The sequence below is a fragment of the Pholcus phalangioides genome, unplaced genomic scaffold, assembly GCF_987345545.1.
Source record: "Pholcus phalangioides strain wild (caught in Gottingen) unplaced genomic scaffold, Ppha-v1.0 ptg000007l_1, whole genome shotgun sequence".
In the NCBI taxonomy this organism is placed as follows: domain Eukaryota; kingdom Metazoa; phylum Arthropoda; class Arachnida; order Araneae; family Pholcidae; genus Pholcus; species Pholcus phalangioides.
Genome location: NW_028301600.1, coordinates 27042956 through 27065397, shown reverse-complemented (window position 1 = coordinate 27065397; position 22442 = coordinate 27042956). Strand labels below are relative to the sequence as shown.

The 22442-nt window shown below is 35.0% G+C and overlaps 1 protein-coding gene across 1 annotated transcript in view; it reads left to right on the top strand.

Annotated features, from left to right (window-relative positions):
- Window positions 1-22442, top strand: part of LOC149085128 (transmembrane protein 8B-like) — a 31696-nt gene that overhangs the window by 3315 nt on the left and 5939 nt on the right. Inside the window, exons 2-4 of the mRNA XM_089232942.1 lie at window positions 7814-7979; window positions 21903-22116; window positions 22323-22441. Coding sequence (XP_089089068.1) covers window positions 7814-7979; window positions 21903-22116; window positions 22323-22441 — 499 coding nt within the window. The remainder of the gene's footprint in view (window positions 1-7813; window positions 7980-21902; window positions 22117-22322; window position 22442) is intronic.

Here is a 22442-nt window from a genome sequence, read left to right as displayed (position 1 = left end):
TGTCTCCTTTCTTTCCTTGGAAGACGTTCTAGTAGGGCTGTTTTGGGTACTGTAAAATCCCATTTTGCTTTGATTTTACTTTTCTTTGTTAAATCTTATTTTGTTTGCAGGAAACCTCGTTAGGAAGAAAGGATTGAGGGGTTATTTATTTCCAAGAAAATCTAACCTCCAAACCACCTTTGCCATTCTCAAGCTAGTTTCTGACATTGGTTGGTTGGGGGGGGGGGGGGAGGTTTCATCCTGTGCGAATTAATTTTGAGAATGTTCAAGTGAAAAATTCTGCTCGTTGCTTCAAAAATTGTAGCTATATAATTTAGTTGGTTGAAAGCCAAAAATTGGAAAAAAGTGAGGCACGAAAAAAAAAACTTGGAATCGCTCAAAGTTCGTAATCCTCTCTTTAACATAAGAACTACAGGAATTTCCCTACCACCCAAGAACTACTGGAGCGGTCTTTTTGACCATCATTGCAAAAGTACACGATACAGCTATAAATGTGGATTTATTTTGGATTAAAACAAATGACATAAAAACTAGGGTTGCCTGTCATGAAATATTGTCGTATGAGGGTATTGGGGAATACGGGGCCCCAACCCGGTGAATAAAATCTTGTTTGTATTTTTCAAATTTATGTTGCTTCTTATTCATTGATTTCAAAATTTCGGAATGTAAGTTGCTCCACGACAATCCAGTGACACCCCTCCCCTTCCTACTTGGGAGTTTCAATGTGGCAAAACAATGAAGGGTTACTAGGGATGCCAGAAATCTGGCATATAAGAAATTCAATAAAGCACGCGTTGGAGGGTACGTGCATTGCTTTGTATGTTTCTGAATTATTGAGGGCACACTTCATAGAAATTCTTGGGGGCTCAAGTGACCTGAATCCTTTGGGCTTCACCACCTATGTTCCCCCTGTCCGCCCCTCTCCCAGCTGGAGCACTCTAAAAAATTTTATGCATGAAGCTAATGCTCAATTTACTAGCAGCAAGAACGTGAGGTGTTGCCATTGCAATTTTGCCACTTTTAATCAAAAAGAATAAGTTTGCCCGAAACTATAGCAGAATATTGACAACGTGATGAGGACTAATTACAATTTACAAAACACCGACACATGAACTCATGGATGCAGTTATCAAGGTGGAAAAACAAACACGCGCGCGCGCGTTCTATCCCAACGAAAAACGTGGTCAGAATGAGAGTTATTTCCTTCACTTCAGTATATTTATTCTCAGTTTTGCCACTTTTGTTTTCAAGTGGTTGCAACAGTCAAACCATTTTTTACCCATCATATAACTGAATAATGTGATAAAATACTGTGATAAAATAATCTGATAAAATACGGCAACTAAGATCACTGTACAACTTTTACTCCCACTTAGTTGACTCTTTGACACATCGGCCGCAAAATGCAGGGTCAAAAAAAAAGAGATTCACCTTCTTATCTTAACCCTCAAGGGCATTCTGGCACCTTTGTGTCATATTTGCCACCAAGTATTTGTAAGAAAAAAACAAAGATTATTTCAATTCAATCTACCACCTTTTAGAAATTAGCCCATCTTCTTTCAAAACACCCTATATGTTTGCTTACCCCTGAAATGTTACGAAACATGAACGATTCTATAACCTATTTTTAGAAGAGAAAACTAAAATTTTATTTCCTAAAAAATGTGCTCATAGTATATTTAAAATCTGGTTATATATAAGCAACGAAATTTTCAACTGCGGTCAAAATGAACGCTCAGTAGTTCTAGGTAGAAGTTGTTTTTTAAAATCAATGGAATTACTTAAAATTTTCGTTTTTGCTCCAAAAGATTCCTTTTAAAGAATTAGGAAAAGTCGTGAAGGGAAATTTTCAAAATTAGAGTTGCAAATAGCAATCAAAATTTGAAAAGCGGTCAGAATTATCGCGCGGTGTTAGATGGTTCGAAAAAATCAGACGAAAAAATTTTCCATTGTTCTTGTTCTTACTAAAAGAAAAGGCATTATATATTTTGCATGCTTATTTGGAAGAAATGATTTAAACGCAAAACTTTCAAAGTCCACAAAAATATCAAGGAAAAAAAAGCAACGATTGACACCTGACAGTCCTGTGGATAGGCAGCTAGTCTCTGACTGCAGATCTGGGTTCGGGCTTGGATGTGTCTACAGAAACTAACAAAATTCCCTGGGCAGATAATAATGATCTCTTGGGAATAAGTGGCGATCGCGACACATGTTTTTGTTGATGTATTCAATTACGTGAGATTTTAATCAATTTTTTAATTTTATTAAAATATATATTATTTTAATATCTATTCAATTTAAGAATACTCAGATTGCTGAAAAATTCGTATCGGGCATGTAAAATGTTTTATTTTGCTTAAACGCATCATTTTTCAAGCCGGTATGGATATAACGAAGCGTTCGCGTTTTTATAGTTAGATAAAAATCAATCTATTGACATTGACCTGGAAGAGTGAAGTTCTTTGAATGTGTTTTATGTGTTACTGTTTTTGATTTTATTTCATTGTTATGTCTTTTGTACAATTGTTGTCTTTTGTCAAAATAATATTTGCTTATTTATTTTTGAACTCATTTATAAAGCAATGGGAAATGCCAAAAACAATTGCAATCATCCACCAGTCTTCAAATATTATACAATAAATCAGTGTTTCCCAAAGTGGGCAATATCCCCCCTGGTGGACGATGAAATGGTCCAGGGGGCGATGGAAGCTACGGGTATAACATAAGATGCTGTGGGTTCGCTCGAGTTGGGGTCGATGAGAGAAAAATTTTTGGGAAGCCATGCAATAAATGATATTTGGTATTGTCGTTATCAAAACGACAAGGCAGCTGAATAATATGGGGGGGAAAATACAGTGATACCTCGGCTGACGAACGCCTTGGCTTACGAATGTGGTCTGCATATCCACGTATTTTTGCACAATAAAAGAGGAAGACAAAGGAAGGAAGGGAAAGAAAACGCAAGAAAAGATCGGCAAAACGCGCGGCGCACGACGTATTTGACTCTTCTACACAGAAGCAGTCGACCAATCACACCCGACGTAAAGCGCTCACATGAGGCGTGGTGTACTCTGTAGGAAAAGAGTCGTACCGCTTTGTCTATTGATGAGTGGACAGCGTGTCGCGCTGGGCGATTCACGTTGCACGCGGCACAGAAACCCTGCTACTAGAATAACCCGACTTATAACGAAGATTTTTTCGTGATTTTTCTGCCTCGACTAACGAATACGGATTCAGCTAATGAACATTTTAACTCATATGGATTCATGTGCTAACATTAAACAGCCATGTCGTGAGCTGAATTTACACATCAATCATCATCAGAATTACTCACTCTAGCGAGATTATAACTCATATCCACCTCGAAATCTTTTTCCAAATGCACTTTCACTACTATTTATGAAAGTTTTTGAGTCATTTTATATGTAAATGAAAGATTCGGTTAATAGAAAATGCTTTAAAAAAAAAAGAATCCATGTTTTCAGAACACGTGTTCTTTCACTACAAGACTGTTCGCATCAAACTGAACAGTCTGGAGATTCTAAGAACTTAACTTTCCCATCTGCATGTACAGTAAAACCTGTCTAAGTCGTACATCTATGGTATGATTAAAATCTGTCCAAGTTAGAGAGGTGTCCAAGACATCGAGGTACGGTATTGTGGACACAATGGGTTATAGGATTAATGGAACCGATTTTCAAAACCGTTTAATGTAGGCAAGTGTCTGGGATACAGAGGTATCTAAACTGGCAGGTTTTACTGTATCAAGCACCGAAATGAGCTGACCAAATCACAAATGGATGGGGACACCTACGAACTCGACAGGGTTGCGTCAACACCTTCTGTAGCATAAAGTCTCCTCCCGAGATTCGTAACGTCATCAACATTAGACCGTCGAAATCCGTCCCTGTAAGGTGGTTTTCCAGTAGCACCACAAACGAGCAACATCCACTGTAACGCCGATACGTTATACATATTTGACCCCGTTGCAATTTCTTTCTAAAAGTACATTTTTATTAAGGTTCTTTAGAAATACGTTAGAAAAAGTCCACAGAATTTTTTTTCTCACATTCTGAAACTTACCTCAAAGAAATATTCTTAGTACCTGTCTATATTTCCCAAACCTGGTTTTTAAATCAGTATTTGTATATATTTTCCAGTGCATGCAAAAACCAATTCATCAACACAGTATTTTGTAATTTCTAAAGAACCCAAAGTTGTTTATCAAAATGCATTGTGGGTCTATTTCGAAAATGCACCTTCTGTACCATCATCGACAAGCATAGATTAATTTTGAAAATGATATTATGAAGCAATGTGTGTTTGTTCAAGAAGAGCAAAGTACAGTATAAACCTGATGAAATTTATAGGCGGGGGCAAAATTCTATCAAATATTTTTTACTACACACATTGATATAATAAATAATAAATAATCAAATAATAATAATAAATAATCAATATATATTGAATATTTTAAGTTGTTTTAAGTGGAGTTGCTAATTTTAATATCTTCAGCACAAAACTTATTATCACTTCATTTTCTCATTCTTTACAGAAAGATAATTCAAATGATTAATGTTTTTGGGGAATTATCTTCGAAGATTGAAAGCTTACCCCTGAAAAAAACTATAGGAAACTTACTTCACTGAAGAACTATACAATAAAGGAAACTTGCTAGCCGAATTGAAAAAAAAAAATCTTCAATCGAACATTTCCACGAATAGTATAATAACTTTTTAATAAAAAAAGGAGAGAATATGTAAATGTACCAATAATGAGAACTTGTTTTGAAGATTTCAAAATAAAATAAAAAATAGATTGAAGGGGAATTTGAAATTCCGAGCTGATAATAATGGATAACAGTTTAAATCATATTGAAAAGTAATTAAGGAAATAATATAAGTTTTGAAGCTAACTAATTAGATGCACAATGACCAATTTTAATTTGTTCCTCTGCAAAACTCATCAGTAATTCATTTTCATCAGTCTTCAAAGAAGACTGAACATCATTCAAGAAATCAGTTTTAGAGGAATTTTCCTCAAACATTGGATTCATACTTTTAAGTGCCTCTAATATGTCATTAAGTCATTCAAATTTGTCAACTTGTACGGGAAGGTAAATTTTGAAATTTTATTCAATGCAATACTTTTTAGATAAACAGAAACATTAAGATTATTTACAACCACCGAGTGCTAAATCTGTGGATATGGTTGTATCTCCAAATGAAAAACACAGAAATGGTCACTTTGATTCGACACTAATTGTCAATAAAAATTGTCAAGACCAAACGTTTCAACAAATTGCTGCAAATCTTTCATGCTGCGGATTTGTCTCTGTTGATATTATGTTGTTGCATTAGCCACACTTTCTTGAAGGGCCACTTTTAGACGTTCATTCTCTCTGTCTTTTTTTGGAGTTGTAAGGTAACTGTATCCGTAAAAGTTGCCGGATATCCTTCGAAGATGTGCATGGCACAACATTCTTCTTTCTTCTCTTATTCTTCAATGGAGCAGTCTTGCCACTTTTTCAATCGAAAGCCGAAGATTCTGTTTCAAAATCTGTGGCCAGAAAATGCAGTTCACAAAATAAACATCATCAGACATGGAAATCGGTAACAACATCATGAAAATAATTTAGTCTCTCTCCATTACTCTGACAATTTGTTGTTGGATGTAGCTAGACAAGATACCCATTGAGCTTATTAAAAAAGGCAAAAAGGGTAAAGAACATCTCGAGAAGAGAAATAAGAAAATGAGTCATAAATTATATGATGCATTACTAGTTGAGAGTAAATAATGATTTACATTTTCGTGATTACATATAAAATTGGTATTAAGTTTAGAAAAAAAAAATAACAGTTTTGTGAGCATTATTAACGTTCGCCTGAGTTATTCGCGTATTATTAACGTTCATTTTCACTATTTCATGCAATAGTGAAAATGAACTCACCTCTGATTTTATATGCAGTTGTTATGCAAATAGGCCTATCGTTCCTTCATCAAAACAAAGCTGGCTCACCGGAATCACTGTTGTTTTAGACCAGCCATTTTTATAAAGGCCGTGGGAGACAACAATATTGTTTTTTTCCTTCACGACATGTGAATAAAATAAGCAAGAAATAGCATATTAAAAAACGATATGCACGCACGTGGGACCGAACCACCGTTGTATAATGGCGAAGACGAGGGACAGGCAGCTTCGGTGGAAGAGGACAGAGCTTTGGGAGAGGAGAGAATGTCTAAACTTGATGACGTTCACAGCATCGAAAAGATTGCCGGCGAGGGCTTTCTCTATAGCTGGTGTTGGTTGTGTCAACACTAGCTTGAGCAGACTAAATAAAGAGGGTGTTGGTTGTGTACATAGTGTAAAAAATGTAAAAAAAACAGTGTTTCCCAAAGTGGGCAATATCGTCCCCGGGGCGATGCAAAAGTCCAGCGGGGTGGTAGAATCTTTGAATTCAGTTTAGGATCCTATGAATCGGCATGGGGGGGGGGACGATGAGAGAGAATACAAAAAATTTGAAGAAGTGGCGATGGAACAAAAAGTTTGGGAAATTGACGTAAAATAGAAAGATCTTCAGTATATCTCTTCTCTCATCTTCCTATAAATTCTCATTTATCCTATTTTGAAGCGGTTCATTTCAGCCTTGGATCAATTTTTCTTTTTTTTTTATAGCGCTCTTTAGTGTTTTAAAAAACTTATCGTAAAATTTTGGGCCATTTCTGGAACACATTAAACGATTTCCCATAGAAACCTATAGAAAATCGCGTTTTAGCTAACGAAGATTTCGGCCTACGAACGCGATTTCGCAACGAATTATCTTCGTTGGCTGAGGTATCACTGTAGTTTTTTGTCTCGTAAAAAATATTGGATAGAATAATTTTTATCAGCATAATCGAGCTAGAATTCAAACCTAGTTAGGTTGTTGCACCGACTAAACGATTTCCATCAAATACAGACATTTAAATGTTGAATCGTAGAGGACTTTCGGTGTCATCTTTATCTCTTTAACAGAATGCTAAAAAAAAATCACGCTGTTAAAACCACAACGAAAATTCTGTTTAATCCGATCACTCTAGGTATGAATTTACAGTCGAAAAAAGGCTGGTGTTTCCAGAAGGATTCAAGGTTCAACAAGATTCATGTATATATATATATATATACTTCGAAAAAAGATCAATCAAACTTCAGGAGAGCTACTCGTGCGTATCTCGAGCACGTTCTATAACAATAATACTTCAGGAGAAAAATTCTGAAGATGAGCTTAGCTAGCCACATAAAAAAGGTGACCCTCACGTTGCCAACATTGAAGAGGTTTTTTTTTTTCCTTCAAGAAATGGATATAGCTTGATGGGGTAGGATATGGCATCAAATGAATAACATCAACGATCATAATTTTTTTTTTTCTTTGTCAACTTTCCATACGAGACAGTTAGCGAGGGTTCTGTACGTGAAGTTTGGGAAATTGGTGAAGATAAAAAATGTCTTCACTCGGTAACAGGACCTGACAGGTTGCTCTCAATCTCATTTTTTTTTTTTTCTTATGGGCTCCTAGTATTAATATAAATATTTATTCTTTTCCCCTCGATCCGTAAGTGTATATGATAATAAATGTTTTTTAACAAATATTTTCGCTCCATACTCGAACTATTCGGGAGGATGATAAATTGTCGAATAAAATGACATGGAAGAAAAGTTCAAGCAATAAAAAATTTTAAAAATTGAGTACCCTCTTATTTTTCTCTGGTGTTTTATTCGTGAATTTCTGGAAAATACTGACATCGACATTGATGTTGTTTATACCTCTCTCAGATCTTCCAAAAAAGCAAGTGTTGGCTCCACGGCAGCTGCTTCCATACCAGGCTTATAAAGACGTGCAACTTTTTCACTATGCCGTACCAGAACAAGTTGCGATTGGCGAATGGCAGTTTCGGACGAACCTCACTAAAACATGCGGGGAATCTATAGAAGTCACAGTGTAAGTGGCAAATTCGTTTATTTAATCGTTTAATAAACATATGATCACACATGTTGGGGTGACACGATTGGGTAATTAGACCAGAACTTATAGTCGATTTAGTATCACTAGAAATCATTAATAACTAGGGTTATCAGGACTAGGAATTCATAACTAGAATTACCATACTTCGCAAAACAACACATTTTTCGATATGAAATTTGTGTTACAATAATAAACTCGGGATTTGGAAATATTAAAAGTAGTTCTCAGAAATATTGACAAAAAAAGAATTAGGGAGTATAAGTACTATCGGTACTTTTAGTATAAATGTACAGAAAAAGTTTTTGAAACATATTATAATACTAAAAAAAATTCTGTCCCGTAAAATACGGGAAGTATAGTCACACAGTCCATAACCCATCTAAGATTCAACACAGACGTGCATCAGGTTGTTGCGTTGATCAAACAATTGCCATCAAATATTGGTGTGTGGACTTGATCATACTTTTCTCTTCAGCATGTTGTTTAAGTTATTTCTTCTACTGATTATCGCTAGATCACACACATTAATCTCTCAATACGCTTCATGATTCAATCTCTCAATAATTTTCATTATTTAATCTTTCAATAAGTTTAATCATCCATACCATATCTTCCTTCAGCTTACAATAATTTAATTATTTTTTGCATCAATTTTATCCTCATTAGAAGAATCAATTGAATAACTGAAATTAATATTTTTATTTTTGCCACGTTAAATCCTCCTGGTGATAATGGGCTATCCCACCGTCTAAAAGTTTCGCATTAACAACCATCGGGAAACAATTTTTAATCTCTTCCGCTAATACTAGAAGATTTCTCTCCCGCTGCGAGCGGAGAATCAACACAACTCAATCAACTGAACCCGTTCCTGTTAATTCTGTTTTTATGTACCAACTAATGAGAATTTATTAATCTTTACCGGAGTAACATCGAGACCATCTTTGCAGAGATCGCTAAGAATCTCCGCCAATCTTTGCGCTCTTTTCACGTTAAGACTCTTTTAATGCTCGTTAGGAATATGGTTTTACCACTGTTGTTTCCATTTTAACATTTTTTCGATTAAAATTTAATTTCCAAAAGATTCTTGTTAGGCAACGAAAATAATCTTAAGGTTTAAGCACAAGATGGAAAAATGTTCAGGCAGACGAACCAACCACATCGTTTTCGGCAAAACAAGAGTCTTGCTAAGAAAACACCCCAAATTGCCACCGAAGCTCTATTGGTTGGAACCATCGTCGCTAAGGCAACAGGGACTTCGGCTGCATTTTCCGCATGAAGAGAAACCCAATCGATTTTTCTCGTTGCCTTCTTCGAAATATAAATACGCTGCACAATTTCTTGTACATCTCTAAGCACATGCTGGAAGTTCTAGATTGGATTGCATTGGTTATTTCTTCTTCTCATCTCCTCATCACACCGCTCTACTTAAGACATAATGAGATTAATATTGCGGCAAGAAGGCCAACGAAATATGGAAATTATTACCCAACAGTTGCACTTTTTTTTTAGTTTTTGGAACTGGAAAGAAATTGAAAACTCCGTCAACAAATGATATTATTATTGGAGCAAAGATTTCCCGTCTTTTTTGATTGCGATGATGTAATTTCAGAACCAGCGATGGGACGAAATTCGTATGTGTAATGAAAGCAGCGACCTTCATCAATCACCCAAAGTGAATTTAAAGATCATTTATTTTCGTCGCCGCGTGTTTATTCTATGCATTTATATCTCTCGTTTTCTTTTATTTTCTCTTGAGTGACGTCGCTTTTATACGCTATTTATGAATATGCTCCTGCCTTTAGAGGAGAAAGGGAATCGTTTAAAGCGTTTCGAAAGTAAAATACATCAATCAGAATCAGCGGTAATGAAGTATTTCGAGGGATGAATGTTCATTTAATAATCGCACCTCGAGATGACGGTAATAATTTCAGAAGTCGAAGCTAACGTTCCACAATTCTGTAACTCTTCAAGTTTCAATGGTGAACATTTCTGACGAAAAAAATTACATTAAAAACTTTTCTGTTACACTCATCTCACACCAATCATTCAAACACTGCTTCTTCAGATCGGTTATTCTTTATCGTACACCATCTGTACAAACGTTCTCCAACAGAATATTTTGTGTTTTGTATTTTGGGCCGTCAACTAAACATCGATGGCATTATATAAGAAATGTCATCTAGGCCTCTAAATATTTTCATTATATTGTTTGCATTCCGTAGTTAAGTCATTATCGTTTATGCTTCTTGAGATTTTTTTTCTTCGTCTCTTTTTGACATGAGAGGAGAAAAAGCTGCCATCATTTTGTTAAAAAAACGGAGATATCCCATCAAAAACTTATGAACTGGTGAAAATTGCCAAGGGGGTATGATTGCATACCTCGTATTAGATTATTATTGAGTGGTACCAACATTGATTTCGCCAGTCTTCCGAAAACGACCGAAGGTAGGAGCGTCCGAGCACAAGTGACAGAGGCAAAAATATTGAACAAGCTGGCATTTTTTTCCTCAAAGATATTTAACCACCTAAGAACCTAAACATCAGTAGTGGCTCGATGCAAATTGTCGCTCATTTTCCTGACAAGATAGTTGGTGCCAAATTTTCTTCCCGAAATGGTGCTGGCTACAGCACATTCATCGATACTCTGACCAGTAGGTATTTCTTTTATTCCAAAAAATGAAAATGGAAATAAAAGAAGAAGAAAATTAAAATTCGGCACTGTTTTGGACGTGTCAGCAGACATCTAAACAGTGTTCCAGAAAATGTGTTGGTTCTCTCGAACAGTAATTTTCAAATTTTTGGTCACAGAACACATTTTACCAGATAACTTATTATACGTAACACTCGTAATCTCACAGTTGACAATATTTTTTTTCCAATAAAATTTTTTTTATGAAGACATTTTTTTTCATTTATTTTCCAGCTACATTGGTACGCTATTCGCCTGTTCCGGCTATCATGGATTCATCACAATCAAACCCTATGATAGAAACACTCGCAGGCTATAATTTGATCAAAATATCGAAGTAACATACAAAAAAAATGATACGACAGTATAGGAAACCTGTCTCCTAAAATACATATTAAAAAAAAAATGGGGAAAATATCGAAAGAGAAATTGAAACACGAGTCGGAACGTGCAGTTCGTGACAGCAAATAAGAGTGGTATGTCAGAGAAAATAGAAGACACAAACTGGTGAAGAGAAAGCTTAGTAGATAGCAATGACAACAATTCTAGAGCCGGGAAGAAAAATGATGGGCAGAGGAAACTGAGTTCACACATTGCAATCTTCTCAACAACAATAAAATAAGAAAAAAAGAAGCCGGACATCCGGCTCCAACTATAAAAATAAATAAATAAAAGAACAATACGTTAGTGTGAAAAAGAATTCGGCAGCATATCGATGGCTATAGTCAACCTTATATACAAGCAAAAAAAAAGTGGGAGTGAATTCTGAAATACAACAACAACCGGGCGTAAGTCGAAAACTCGCGAGACCGAAATGAACTTAAAGAAGCCCTTTTCCTCTTATATTTTTTCTATCGACGGCTTCACTATTTTCTAGAGTTCTTTATGTGGACGGAACTTCAAAAAACTTAATTTGATCTCTTTCTTCCAAGACATATATATATATATATATATAAGATAAAAAAAAATTCTTCAAAATAATATGAAATAAAACAAAAATTGGAAAAGAAAGGGAAGAAATCGCATTTCGGAATTTTTTATTTCGTTCGAGAAGTTTCTCCGTTGCTTTTCCTACGAATTCTTATTTTTTTTATTATTTTTATTGGACTCGAAGAAAAAAAATAAAATAAAATGTTTCGTGGAAAGTTACGAAAAAGGAAAAAAAAAACGAAAAAATTTTCTAACTTTTCCCCTCCCTAGAGTTTACCTTGACAATATAATCTTTTGGTATCAGAGATTTCTTTTGACTTGGGAAAAAACTGCCATTTATACTTTTTCCGCTACCGAAGGGATTGGAATGGTACCTCATTTGCATTCATAGCTCTGTTTGTAAATGAGATTTTCCACGAGCGAGGTATTCCTAAAGGTATAAGAATATTCTTTTTCTTTTCGCTTCGGGCATAATTGAATTGAGAGTGCCTTGAGTTTGTTTTGTGTTTCCTTTTTTTTTTCAATTTTATTTTGTTCCTTTACAGAAAATCCTACGTATCTCTTAAAAAAATACTTTGAAAACAGGTATTTGTTAAAATGTGAATTCTCAAGAAGAAAAATACATTTTTTTTTTATCATTATTATTGTTATTTTGAAATCTGTTGGGCTTTACTGGTACTTTTTCACACAAATCCTATGAGTATATTCATTCTGATTTTGTATTAGATGCCGGAAAAATTCTTGAATCGTTTTAATTAAAGGCTTTTTTTTCTTTAACATCTGTTACCTTGGTTTCCTATTGTTTCGTTTAAACGATGACTGCCTTGATTATTTCCTCATTTGTGGTGAAATACTGCAACTTTCTGTGCCACAATTATAAATTTTCGCAGCTAGCAGGGTTCTTTGTATTAGGTATCGGATATAAGTGTGGTGACTCCTTTCTGTGTATGTAATGCAACAGAAATGTTAATTAGCATTATATCAATCGATATCGATATGTTTTCATTTATTTCTGGAACAATACTCGCTGATTGTGTTGGACAATTAGAGAGAGAGCATGATAGGTCAGTCAGTCAGTCTATCGTATCAGCGTTAATAAGTGATATTTCAGGAATTGGAAATTGACTAAGCTTTGTCAGAATCTTTCATTACGCGAGAGGTACTAATTCCATTTTTAAAGGAGAGGTGGCGTCACCACCACAAGGACTATCGTAATAATCCCTTTTGTATGCATAAAACGACAGTGCTGGGACATAAAAGTGTGTGACAAAACTATTTTGCAAGATCGACTTTCGTCTTGAATTTAAAATTCTTGTTGAATTCTTCCAAAATTTACAGTAATTTTTTCAAAGAAAGCACTTTTCGTTTTGTCGACATTATGAACGGTGGATTTGACACAGCCAGCAAGCAAAGCACCACAACGAAAGAAAATTCCACAGGAAATGATCGAAAGAACTTATTGTGTATCATAGACGGAGATAGACTTGGAAGTCTGGGGGGGGGGCGCGATCATCATTGCTGGGGGGCACGATGATGATGATGTCAATTCATATATACATATATATATATACATTAGATCACTCGACTTTTGACGCTGGGGGGGGGGAACAATGCCTCCACGCCCCCCCCGTATTTCCGCCCATGTTGTGTATGGGTACCGTATGTGTCTCTTATCGGCAGACCTGTACCCTCCAAATTCTTACAATGTATGGACTTTCTTACCCTTTGAGGATAACGCTGAAAACATTGGGAGAAGAAAAATTCTGAAAGGACATATGGCCGTCAAAACAATTGAAACCCCCTTTCTTTTGGACTCACCGCGTCTGCGTATTCTCAGAAACAAGCAATAAACAAATCACTTAAGAGTCCACGCTAAATTATCTTCAGCTAGCTCACTGGCTATTTTCGCATATATCAGCAATCATCCTAAAATTTATGGCTATTGCGGTGAAACGCAAAAACTAGAACGTGCATGAAAATGTGCAGTCTTAATCGCTTTAAAACTTGAGTGAAAGTTCGCGAGCACAAAATCCGACACAAGAATGGGGGGGGGGGCACTTTTTCTTCCGTCAGCGGTGCTCGTGAGTACCAGGCTGAATATGTCTATGTTAGATGGTTTTGGGAACTATCCTTATCAAGTTAGTTGCGAATCAAGTTGTGTTAATGTTAAACGTAACTTTAGGATTGGTGTTCATCATATGGTGATTTTGATAAACGATCAAAAAATTAAACGCACCGAATTTCAGTCAAACTGGTTGACGTTCAAATCCCAGCTAAGACATGAATCTATTTGTTTGGCAATTCAAAATAAGCTTTTAATTTTAGGTCCTGATCTAAAATTTAAGTCAACCGATGTTATAAATGAACAAATTACATCAGTGTCTGTTTCATAAACACGGCATTCACGGGAACACAAAGCAGTCACGCAATTTTGTGAAAACGTTTTTCAATAATCTCGTATGCTTAAATTGATTCACCTGTTGCCTTAATTCATTGATTATCAGCATAGTGATTTTACAATGAGAAAGCACAGCTTCTTTAAGAAACACGGTTAGAGTTATCATAATGGGAAACTTAAAAATTGGAATTGAGTGTTTGTGGAAAACTGAATTTTCAATCTATTTAAACTCAACAAATTAAATTAAATGTGAATTCTCGAGACTTAAGTATTAAAACTTTCTCTAAAATAAATAAACCACTCTCGCGTGATTAAAATGAATTCCTTCAAATTTCGAATAACGTACGAAAATCAAAAGGCAATAATAATAAATTGTGTGAGCAAAGTTTATAATAATTAAAACTGTTAAATAATAATTAACCTCTAATGGAATTTTCTTTCCACCAAGTGGGGTATTTTGATTAAAGGAAAAAAAACGGTATATAAAAGAGAGTTTAACATCGTATTTCTTGTCAGTAGAATGAATGAACCGAAAACGCCAACACTAATGATCTCGCCTTGTAATCGAAACGAGTTCCTCTTTCACTAATTGATTATTTTTAATGAGTTCAATTGTATCACGATTGTTTTTCCCGTGGTATATAATGAACAAAAAGTGTAACACGTTTTTACCGGCAATTAGGAACCACCGAATAGTTAATTACACCGAATGATCATTGATTAAATCGTGAATTTGAAAATAAATTTAAACTACTCGAGTACACCTACTTACGCAATCAATTTTGACGACGTCCATAAAAGGTCTGTTGTCGAGAGCAATCTTGAAACTCAAAGTGTAGGAATACAAAATGTTGATTATCACTAGCCGGCCATTTATTAGTGCACCGATGAATGAAAGTTAAAAATAGCAAAATTTTCTAAGACTTAAAAAGCACTTGACGCTTTTGATTCGAGTAACAAGCCGTGGTGGAAATTCTTGTGTATTCTTCCATTGCTTAAAAGGTCACAATCCATTATCTTTTCCTTCGTTTGGTTCCCATGGTTATAAGGAGTGAAAATTCTTCAAGACGATAGAGTTTTGAGCTCAAGATAAATCAAAAGCTTTTGTGTTTTCTTTAACAGGCGCTAAAAAGGAATTTCGTAAGAAGATAAGAAGAATGTACGAGGAATAAAGGGTTTCACCTCGAGAGTCTCCCGCACAGTTTTCTTTTTCATTATTATTATTATTAATCTTATTACTAAGAAAAAAAATCGTGGGACAAAATGTCTCGAGAATATAATAAGATTTTTCAAATAATCAATGAAACATTAAAAGCACATTATATTTTTCCACACGCCTGAGTTAAAAAAATCAAACCTCCATTTATTTAACGAGACTCTCAAGTTTCCTCGAACGTTCTATTGTCTTGTATTTTTTTCCGAGACGAGACACATTCTGCGCGCGAATAGATTCCCTTTCATTTCAATTGAAACGATGAAAGATAGAAACACCAGAAAGATTAGCCAAAATGATGAGAAGTAATGCATGCACTTATTACGTAATCTATCGTTTTATGAATGAGATTTTTTTTTCTTCTCCGAGATTGTTTTTAAAAAATCCAGTAGGATCCATTTTTACTATAATTCAATTCACAATGGAATTCTTTCCCGCAAATACCAACTTCTTTTGCAATTTTCGCATAAAAAAATTGGAATTATTGTTATAAAATTTTCATGTCCCTCTTCATCAGCTTTATTGGGGAAAAACTTCGGAGTGTAAATTATTTTTCACCCTTCTCCTTTGCATGAACGCAAGAAATAGACTAAAGAAGGAATGAATTTAAAAAACAGTGAGCACATAATGTGGCATCATTTTATACCCTGTGATGTTCATGATTATTCTCCGGAGTAAAATTGCAAACTCTCTAGATTTTTTTTGGTGTATTTAGAAACTTGATAAAATTTCTGAGTAAGGAAGAGATAGACATAATTTTTACTCGCTTAATTTACAACAAGATGCATATTTTGCATAGGAAAAAACTCTTTCGGTATTAATGGTATTAAGTTAGATATATCGTCCTCCTTATGCCAGAAACATGAATGTGTAAATTCTTAGAAGAAAAAAAGAACTTGGGAAATGATGTCTGAATGCTACTCTTCCTATGTTACTGTATGGGTGTTATTTTCCTAAACTATGAATTGTAACATTGTTTCAATAGGGGATGCACATTCGCGTTTCTGTCAAAAATTAGATATCAAAACAAGGGATCCAACCAGTTGGTAAACCCAAAAAGTGAAAATTTGCACATTCAGTGTCTCTGGCATAAGGGACGATACGTAATTCAAATCAGAAAATAAAGCGATATTATGTAGATTTCTTTTCCAATTCAATGATTATCAGCTCTGTCCGCAGAGTTGAATGAAAACAGAAGAGAAGTGAGAAATTGGAGACTTGTCTTCTGTGTATAAAAAAAAGACAACAAATTATGTTCAACGTTCAAAGGGATTTTTCATTTAATTAAATAACTGTATTAATGAAAATAAATTTTCATTTAATTTGTGAATTCTAGCAAAATCAGCAAACCGTAAAATGTTCGTAAACATGACCACACTCACACACAAACAAGCTCTATTAAGTAAATAAAATGACAATGAAAAAACAAACTTTGACGCTGAAAAGAATCATTCTGATCCAAATATTGTCTTACCTAAACCCATTACTCATTGATTTGAGTGTTCATGCTTATATTTAAGAAAAATGTATTATTTATACATTGTTCGTCTTAAATTCATTTATCTTAAATCAATAAAGTGAGTTCTCACTGCGTAATTCCATCAGCGATGGTAATCTTTTCGTTTCGAAAAAGAAAATGTTGAAATTTCTAAAATTCCCCTTAAAAAGAAACTTATCATTAAAACAAATGGAAAGTAATTCTATAACATGTGGTTTGAAAGAAATTTCAACGATTCCTTTTAAACGAAAAAATCTGGGCTTAATATGTTTTTTTTCTTAATTACCGTTACCATAGTTACGTTCATTAATTATAGGATTTTTTTTATCATCTGTGCTGTTTGTGAAATATTTTTTAAGACATTTTGTTGAAATTTATCTGAATCTGACATCATCACTTTATCTTAATTAGAAAAACTAAAAATCAATTTTCTTTCAATGGCTTCTCTGATAATTTCGCTATAACAATTTTGTTATGTGTTTTATTTATTTAATTTGTTTTTTTAGTGGAGGATGTCTTCTTCCAATTCCGATATAATTAGCGTATACTGAACCAACCTTTATGTAGTAATTGGCTTTCAGTACTGGCAAAAAAACTATATTGTTATTTTTTTTTTGTTGAATGAAATGAATCCTTTAAGGTTTTTTTCTATTTCCTTTGTCATCTTCTTTGATGTGTGTAATCTCAAAACAAAATTTTTCCCTAATTGCTGGTCGTTTCTTTCTCTTACATTTAAAAAATATGATTTTTTTTCCCCATCCTTAGAAGCATTTTAACATTTTTAAAGACCTCCATTTCATCTTCAGATCGAATACGAATTCTAAAAAATCATTCAAAAATATTCAAAATAAATTGTTATTCCAGAAAAAAATTCTGTAGGAAATACCCCACTTGGGGTAATGGCCTTTTTACACAACACCACATCCGTTATTAAAATTTTTTCATGAAATATCATCTAAATACATCTATCTCATTATTTTTCAAGTGGTTGGAATTTCAAGAAAATTTCCAATGTAGTTTGCTTTATGCATCCGATGTCTTACACTTTTACCCTCGTAAATTTTTGATAGGTTGATCATTATTTTTCCGTGCAAATAAATTGCTGAGTTTTAAGAAAAATGAAAAAATTTATCAACTGGGATCTTATTAATTTTTACAAAGAATATTTGATCAAAAATGTTGTTTTTATTGTTGGCTTTCTACGCATTACTTCAAAATGTACGCTTCACAAAATCGATTTTTTTTTTTTTTTTTATGTAGGAGAGTTTTTTAGGCTTGAAGGCCCGTCGTCAGTTTATGTTAAGCACTTTGCTTTTCCATCGCCATCTGAGATGTCTGCGGGTCATAACGATTGCAGCGTATATTTATGGCTGACACGGCTTGACGAGGGCTATCGTGTTGTGATTGATTGTTGGGCACCGGGACTGATATCGTAACGGTAATATAAATGGTAGTACCTAACATAAATAGCGCAGCGATCGCAAAATAATTCTTAGATCTGATGACATCTGCTTGTTCTACTTAAAGTTGGGAAATCGTTAAGAATAAAATCAAAACTAACGATGGCCCCTTTAGCCTGAGAAACGTCTTTATTTGACAACAGCCGTGCAAAAAAAAAAAAACCTGATCTGGAATACTCTTAGATTTTTTTTAATAATTTCTAATACTTGAATGAAGAAAACCCATATACGTAACTACATGGGGAAAAACAATATGCAAGTATCTCTCGCTTTACGAAACGCAACCTGCGAAATTGAACCTTGAGTTTCATGTTAATCCTGAAAATGTTCTTTCTAATTGAAGGTATGGCGTAGTTAAAATGATAAAATCAGTTGGATGTCATGATTTAGAGGAGACAAATGTGGGACACAAACGCTCAAATCCAATTCACCAGCTCTCACTAATCAGCATCTTTTGATAACATTGACAATGCTATCAGAATTTTAATCAAAGAAAAAGATCCTAAAATGAAACTAGAATTTTCGTATTTACGAGGGATATTCAGAATTCTCTGGTAATTCTCTCGCTACTGAAGTTTTCATAAGAGACAAAAAATACGGCTTGTTATCGAAATCTTGACTGTTAAAGAAAGTTATCAGCCATACAGTTATTATACCACACACCGGCTCTACGGGAAAAAAACATCCACACTCCCCAGAATCAAGCGGAAGTACTGAAGACAGAAGTAGAAAGTATCAATTAAGTTCATTTATATAGCTTAAACCCACGAGATTTATTTAAAAATTCAAATAATCAATTCTCTCAAAAAAATTATTTTGCTGCTGGATGTTGGGTTTTTCCTCTTATCTTTCTGGAGAAACCCCCGTTCCCTAACTAACCCATGTTGAATTCAACTCACTTTACGCGATTTCGACAAACTCAATTATTTTGATGAACCAATTAATCGCATAAAGCGCGGAATGCCTGTATAAATAATATATATCGATATTTTATTTTTTCTCTGCTACATTACTTCAAAAAATCTGAGATTTCGTTTAATATTAATAAATTCTGTGGATAAAAATCCAAAACACGAATGAGATAAATAACCCTCAGGCGTCACTTGAAACTATTTCCCCAAACATTTGAAACGAAAATGAATCAACAGCAACTCTCGATAAATCTTATTAAAAATTAATCTCCATAATCGTTCTTTTGAATCCATTAATTTCATCTTTTGAGTAGACTGAGAGTTTTCTGAGATACTGATATATATAGGGGAAAGAGGTTCACTTTCCTGTTGGTGCTTGCAGCCAGCTATCGAAGAGTATTCGAGTGTTAGCGGTTTTCAAAATCGATATCTGCTCGAGGGACAATGAATCAAATTTTGAGCTTTCCATACGCGGACACTAGTGGCACTTTTGAAATGTACCCGGATTTAATGATCGTGGGAGAGGGATGGAATGTGAACGAAACACATAATGTACGACAGGAAAAGCGTGGAGAACTTTTTTTTCACCCTTTTCGTTTGTATAAATTCGTTCTCGGAACAAACTATTGAATATTGAACCATAAACTAATATCCGCATGAATGAACTTGAATTACAGATAAAGCGTATCATTATTTGTGTGAGGTCATACTGATTACTTTTCAAGATAGTACAAAAACTAAAGATGAAAATAAATCGTTCACAGAATAATGTACATTCAATGAGGTTCTTTTTGTGGAATAAAAATTGATATCTATTTATTGGAACTTGGAGAAAATTTATTAGTGAATAAACTAAAATGGATCAACTAAATGTGTCTCGAGGAAAAGACAGGAAAAAATAACTCAAAAACAGTCGATAGGTGGCACTGACGTACAAAAGTCAAAGAAAAGACACGCAAATAATGAACAGAATTCCTCCAAATCGTTTATTACAGCAGTATGTGTTCCACATGACCACCACCACAAAGGATTGCGAGCCCACCTCGCAAATGCTTCCCTCTGTACGGTATCCGCTGGTAAAAGTTCATGGCACGACTACAATCTGTATGGGTACAGATCAAGGATTTCATGAAGAATATTGCGTATCGAGGATGGTGGTAAGCCCAAGCGTCTGGCAGCTTCACGAGCACTGCTGGTCTCTGCAGCTGATTCGGACGCTAACGCTTCCATTTCGGCTGCAACACGCGGCGAATGTGCCTTCCTTAAACATAGTTGTCCGGCTCTCTTACACTCCAGCGTTCCAGTTTCTTCAAGCCACTAAACAAGCTTTATGAGGCCTGTTGCTGTTAAAGTCTTTCCAGTCCTCACATTCTTCTGAACTCGGAATTTATGCAAGGCAATGGTTGCTGATTCCTGGTTCACGTAAAACAACTTCCCCAACAAAGCTTTATCCTTCGCATTCAGCATCCTTGTTCACATACACGGTATACAACGGTGAACTAGTTGTGGATTAGGAGCGCAAGTTCTTATAACCGTCTCATTTGAATATTTCCACCGAAGTCGCTTGTACCAGCGCCATCTATCGGCTGGTGTTTTTAGTTATTTTTTTTCCTTGTCCTAAAAATTCTCGTGATCAAGCAACGCTAACCTTGCAAACCGTTTTTTGATTTGGTTATTTTTCCGGTTTTTATTCATTTTTAAAGTTTCTACGGAGTTTTTGCACACTTTGTATTTTAGGATAGGATTCAAGACGAGATTAATTTTCATGGAATATTCTACAGAAGTTATAGGAGTTGAAATAAAATACCAAAACTTGCCATAACTTTCAGAACATAACCCAAGGGAACTCTTTAATTAATTCATATTGACCCACCAGAAGGACGTTTAGTGTCTTGGGGTCACAGATTTTTTTTGTCTGTCATCGTCGTGTATGTCATTTTGTGTTTTCCGTTTTTCTTTATTGTCGTTTCTTTTTCATGTTTATCTCAGTTGTTTTGAATGTATATTTTATATGTTGTGTTCTGTCCAATGAAAAATTAAAAAAAATGGAAAAAGAAATATTAAGAAGAACTGATGAATTAAGAGAGATCAGACGTAATGTATCTCTCAGGAAAATGTTATAATACGGAAAACTGGCTGAGTGAGGAGATATCGATGTTTCAGGAAAGTAAAATTCATGTCTGCCCTCACGAGGACTCGAACCCCGTTCTCCGGACGAGTGCTCCATCAACTAAGCTATGAAGACCGATAAAGTTTAACATCCTTAGAGCGTATGTATATGCTGAATGGCTTCGTGCAATGGACGGTGGCAATATTCTGCTAATAGCTCGCAGATGACATCAGGGCCACCAAATGGTGGTATATGACGAAAGACGTCACTCTCCCTTGTTAATACGACAGATGCGGAAAACTGGGAGCGAGCCAGTTTTATATATGTATAGTATGTATATGCTCCTTGGAGAGAGAGAGAGAGAGAGAAAGAGCGTATAACTGTCTTCATATCTTGGTTGGTAGAGTACACATCTGGCAAACGAGAGAACGCGGTTCGAGTCCCCTTGAGGGTGGAGATGCATTTTACTTTCCTGAAACATCGATATCTCCTCACTCAGCCAGTTTTTCGTATTAACAAGGGAGAGTGACGTCTTTCGTCACAAATGCTCATAATTTTGGGAAGTAACCAAAGTGCTAAAGTAGAGCTCTTATTTAATGTGCTTCCAAACCAGTCAGTCAACTGAAATCAATTACCGTATATACAAAGTCCTTTTATAACGCTTATGTATATCCCTTGTTTTTCTATCAGAACTTTACAACATGGCAGCTATCCCGTCGTTTCTTCAGATTCCGAGAATTCTGGAGATTCATCGATTGTAGCAACACCAAGACAGCCTGTTCGAGTGCTTCAGTTGAATCCAGATGATAAACAACCATCGACTATCAACGTAACCAGCCCGATGCCAGGAGATTGGTTTGCTGCCGCATTCTACTCTTCAGCGAATCCGAACAGAAAACGATGGGTAGATCGTTGTGTTTACTGTTGTTCTTTAATGTAACACTGACTTTTGTTCTTCACATAACAGTTATTGATAATAATGAGTTAAAAATAATTTAATTGATAACTATTGTTCGTACAGTATTAATTAATTTTACTTATATATACATATAATACCGTATTCTCTTGGCTCTCTTTCTGGACATGAAATATTACGAAATTTGTTTTCAGCGACTGAGATGTGAAGTATGGCTATCTTCAACTGCTACTTTTCATATCGACGGCAGTGTCGTCTTACTCATAACTGAGTACCCGATGAACCAGAAGATTATCGGAATACAACGTTATCGG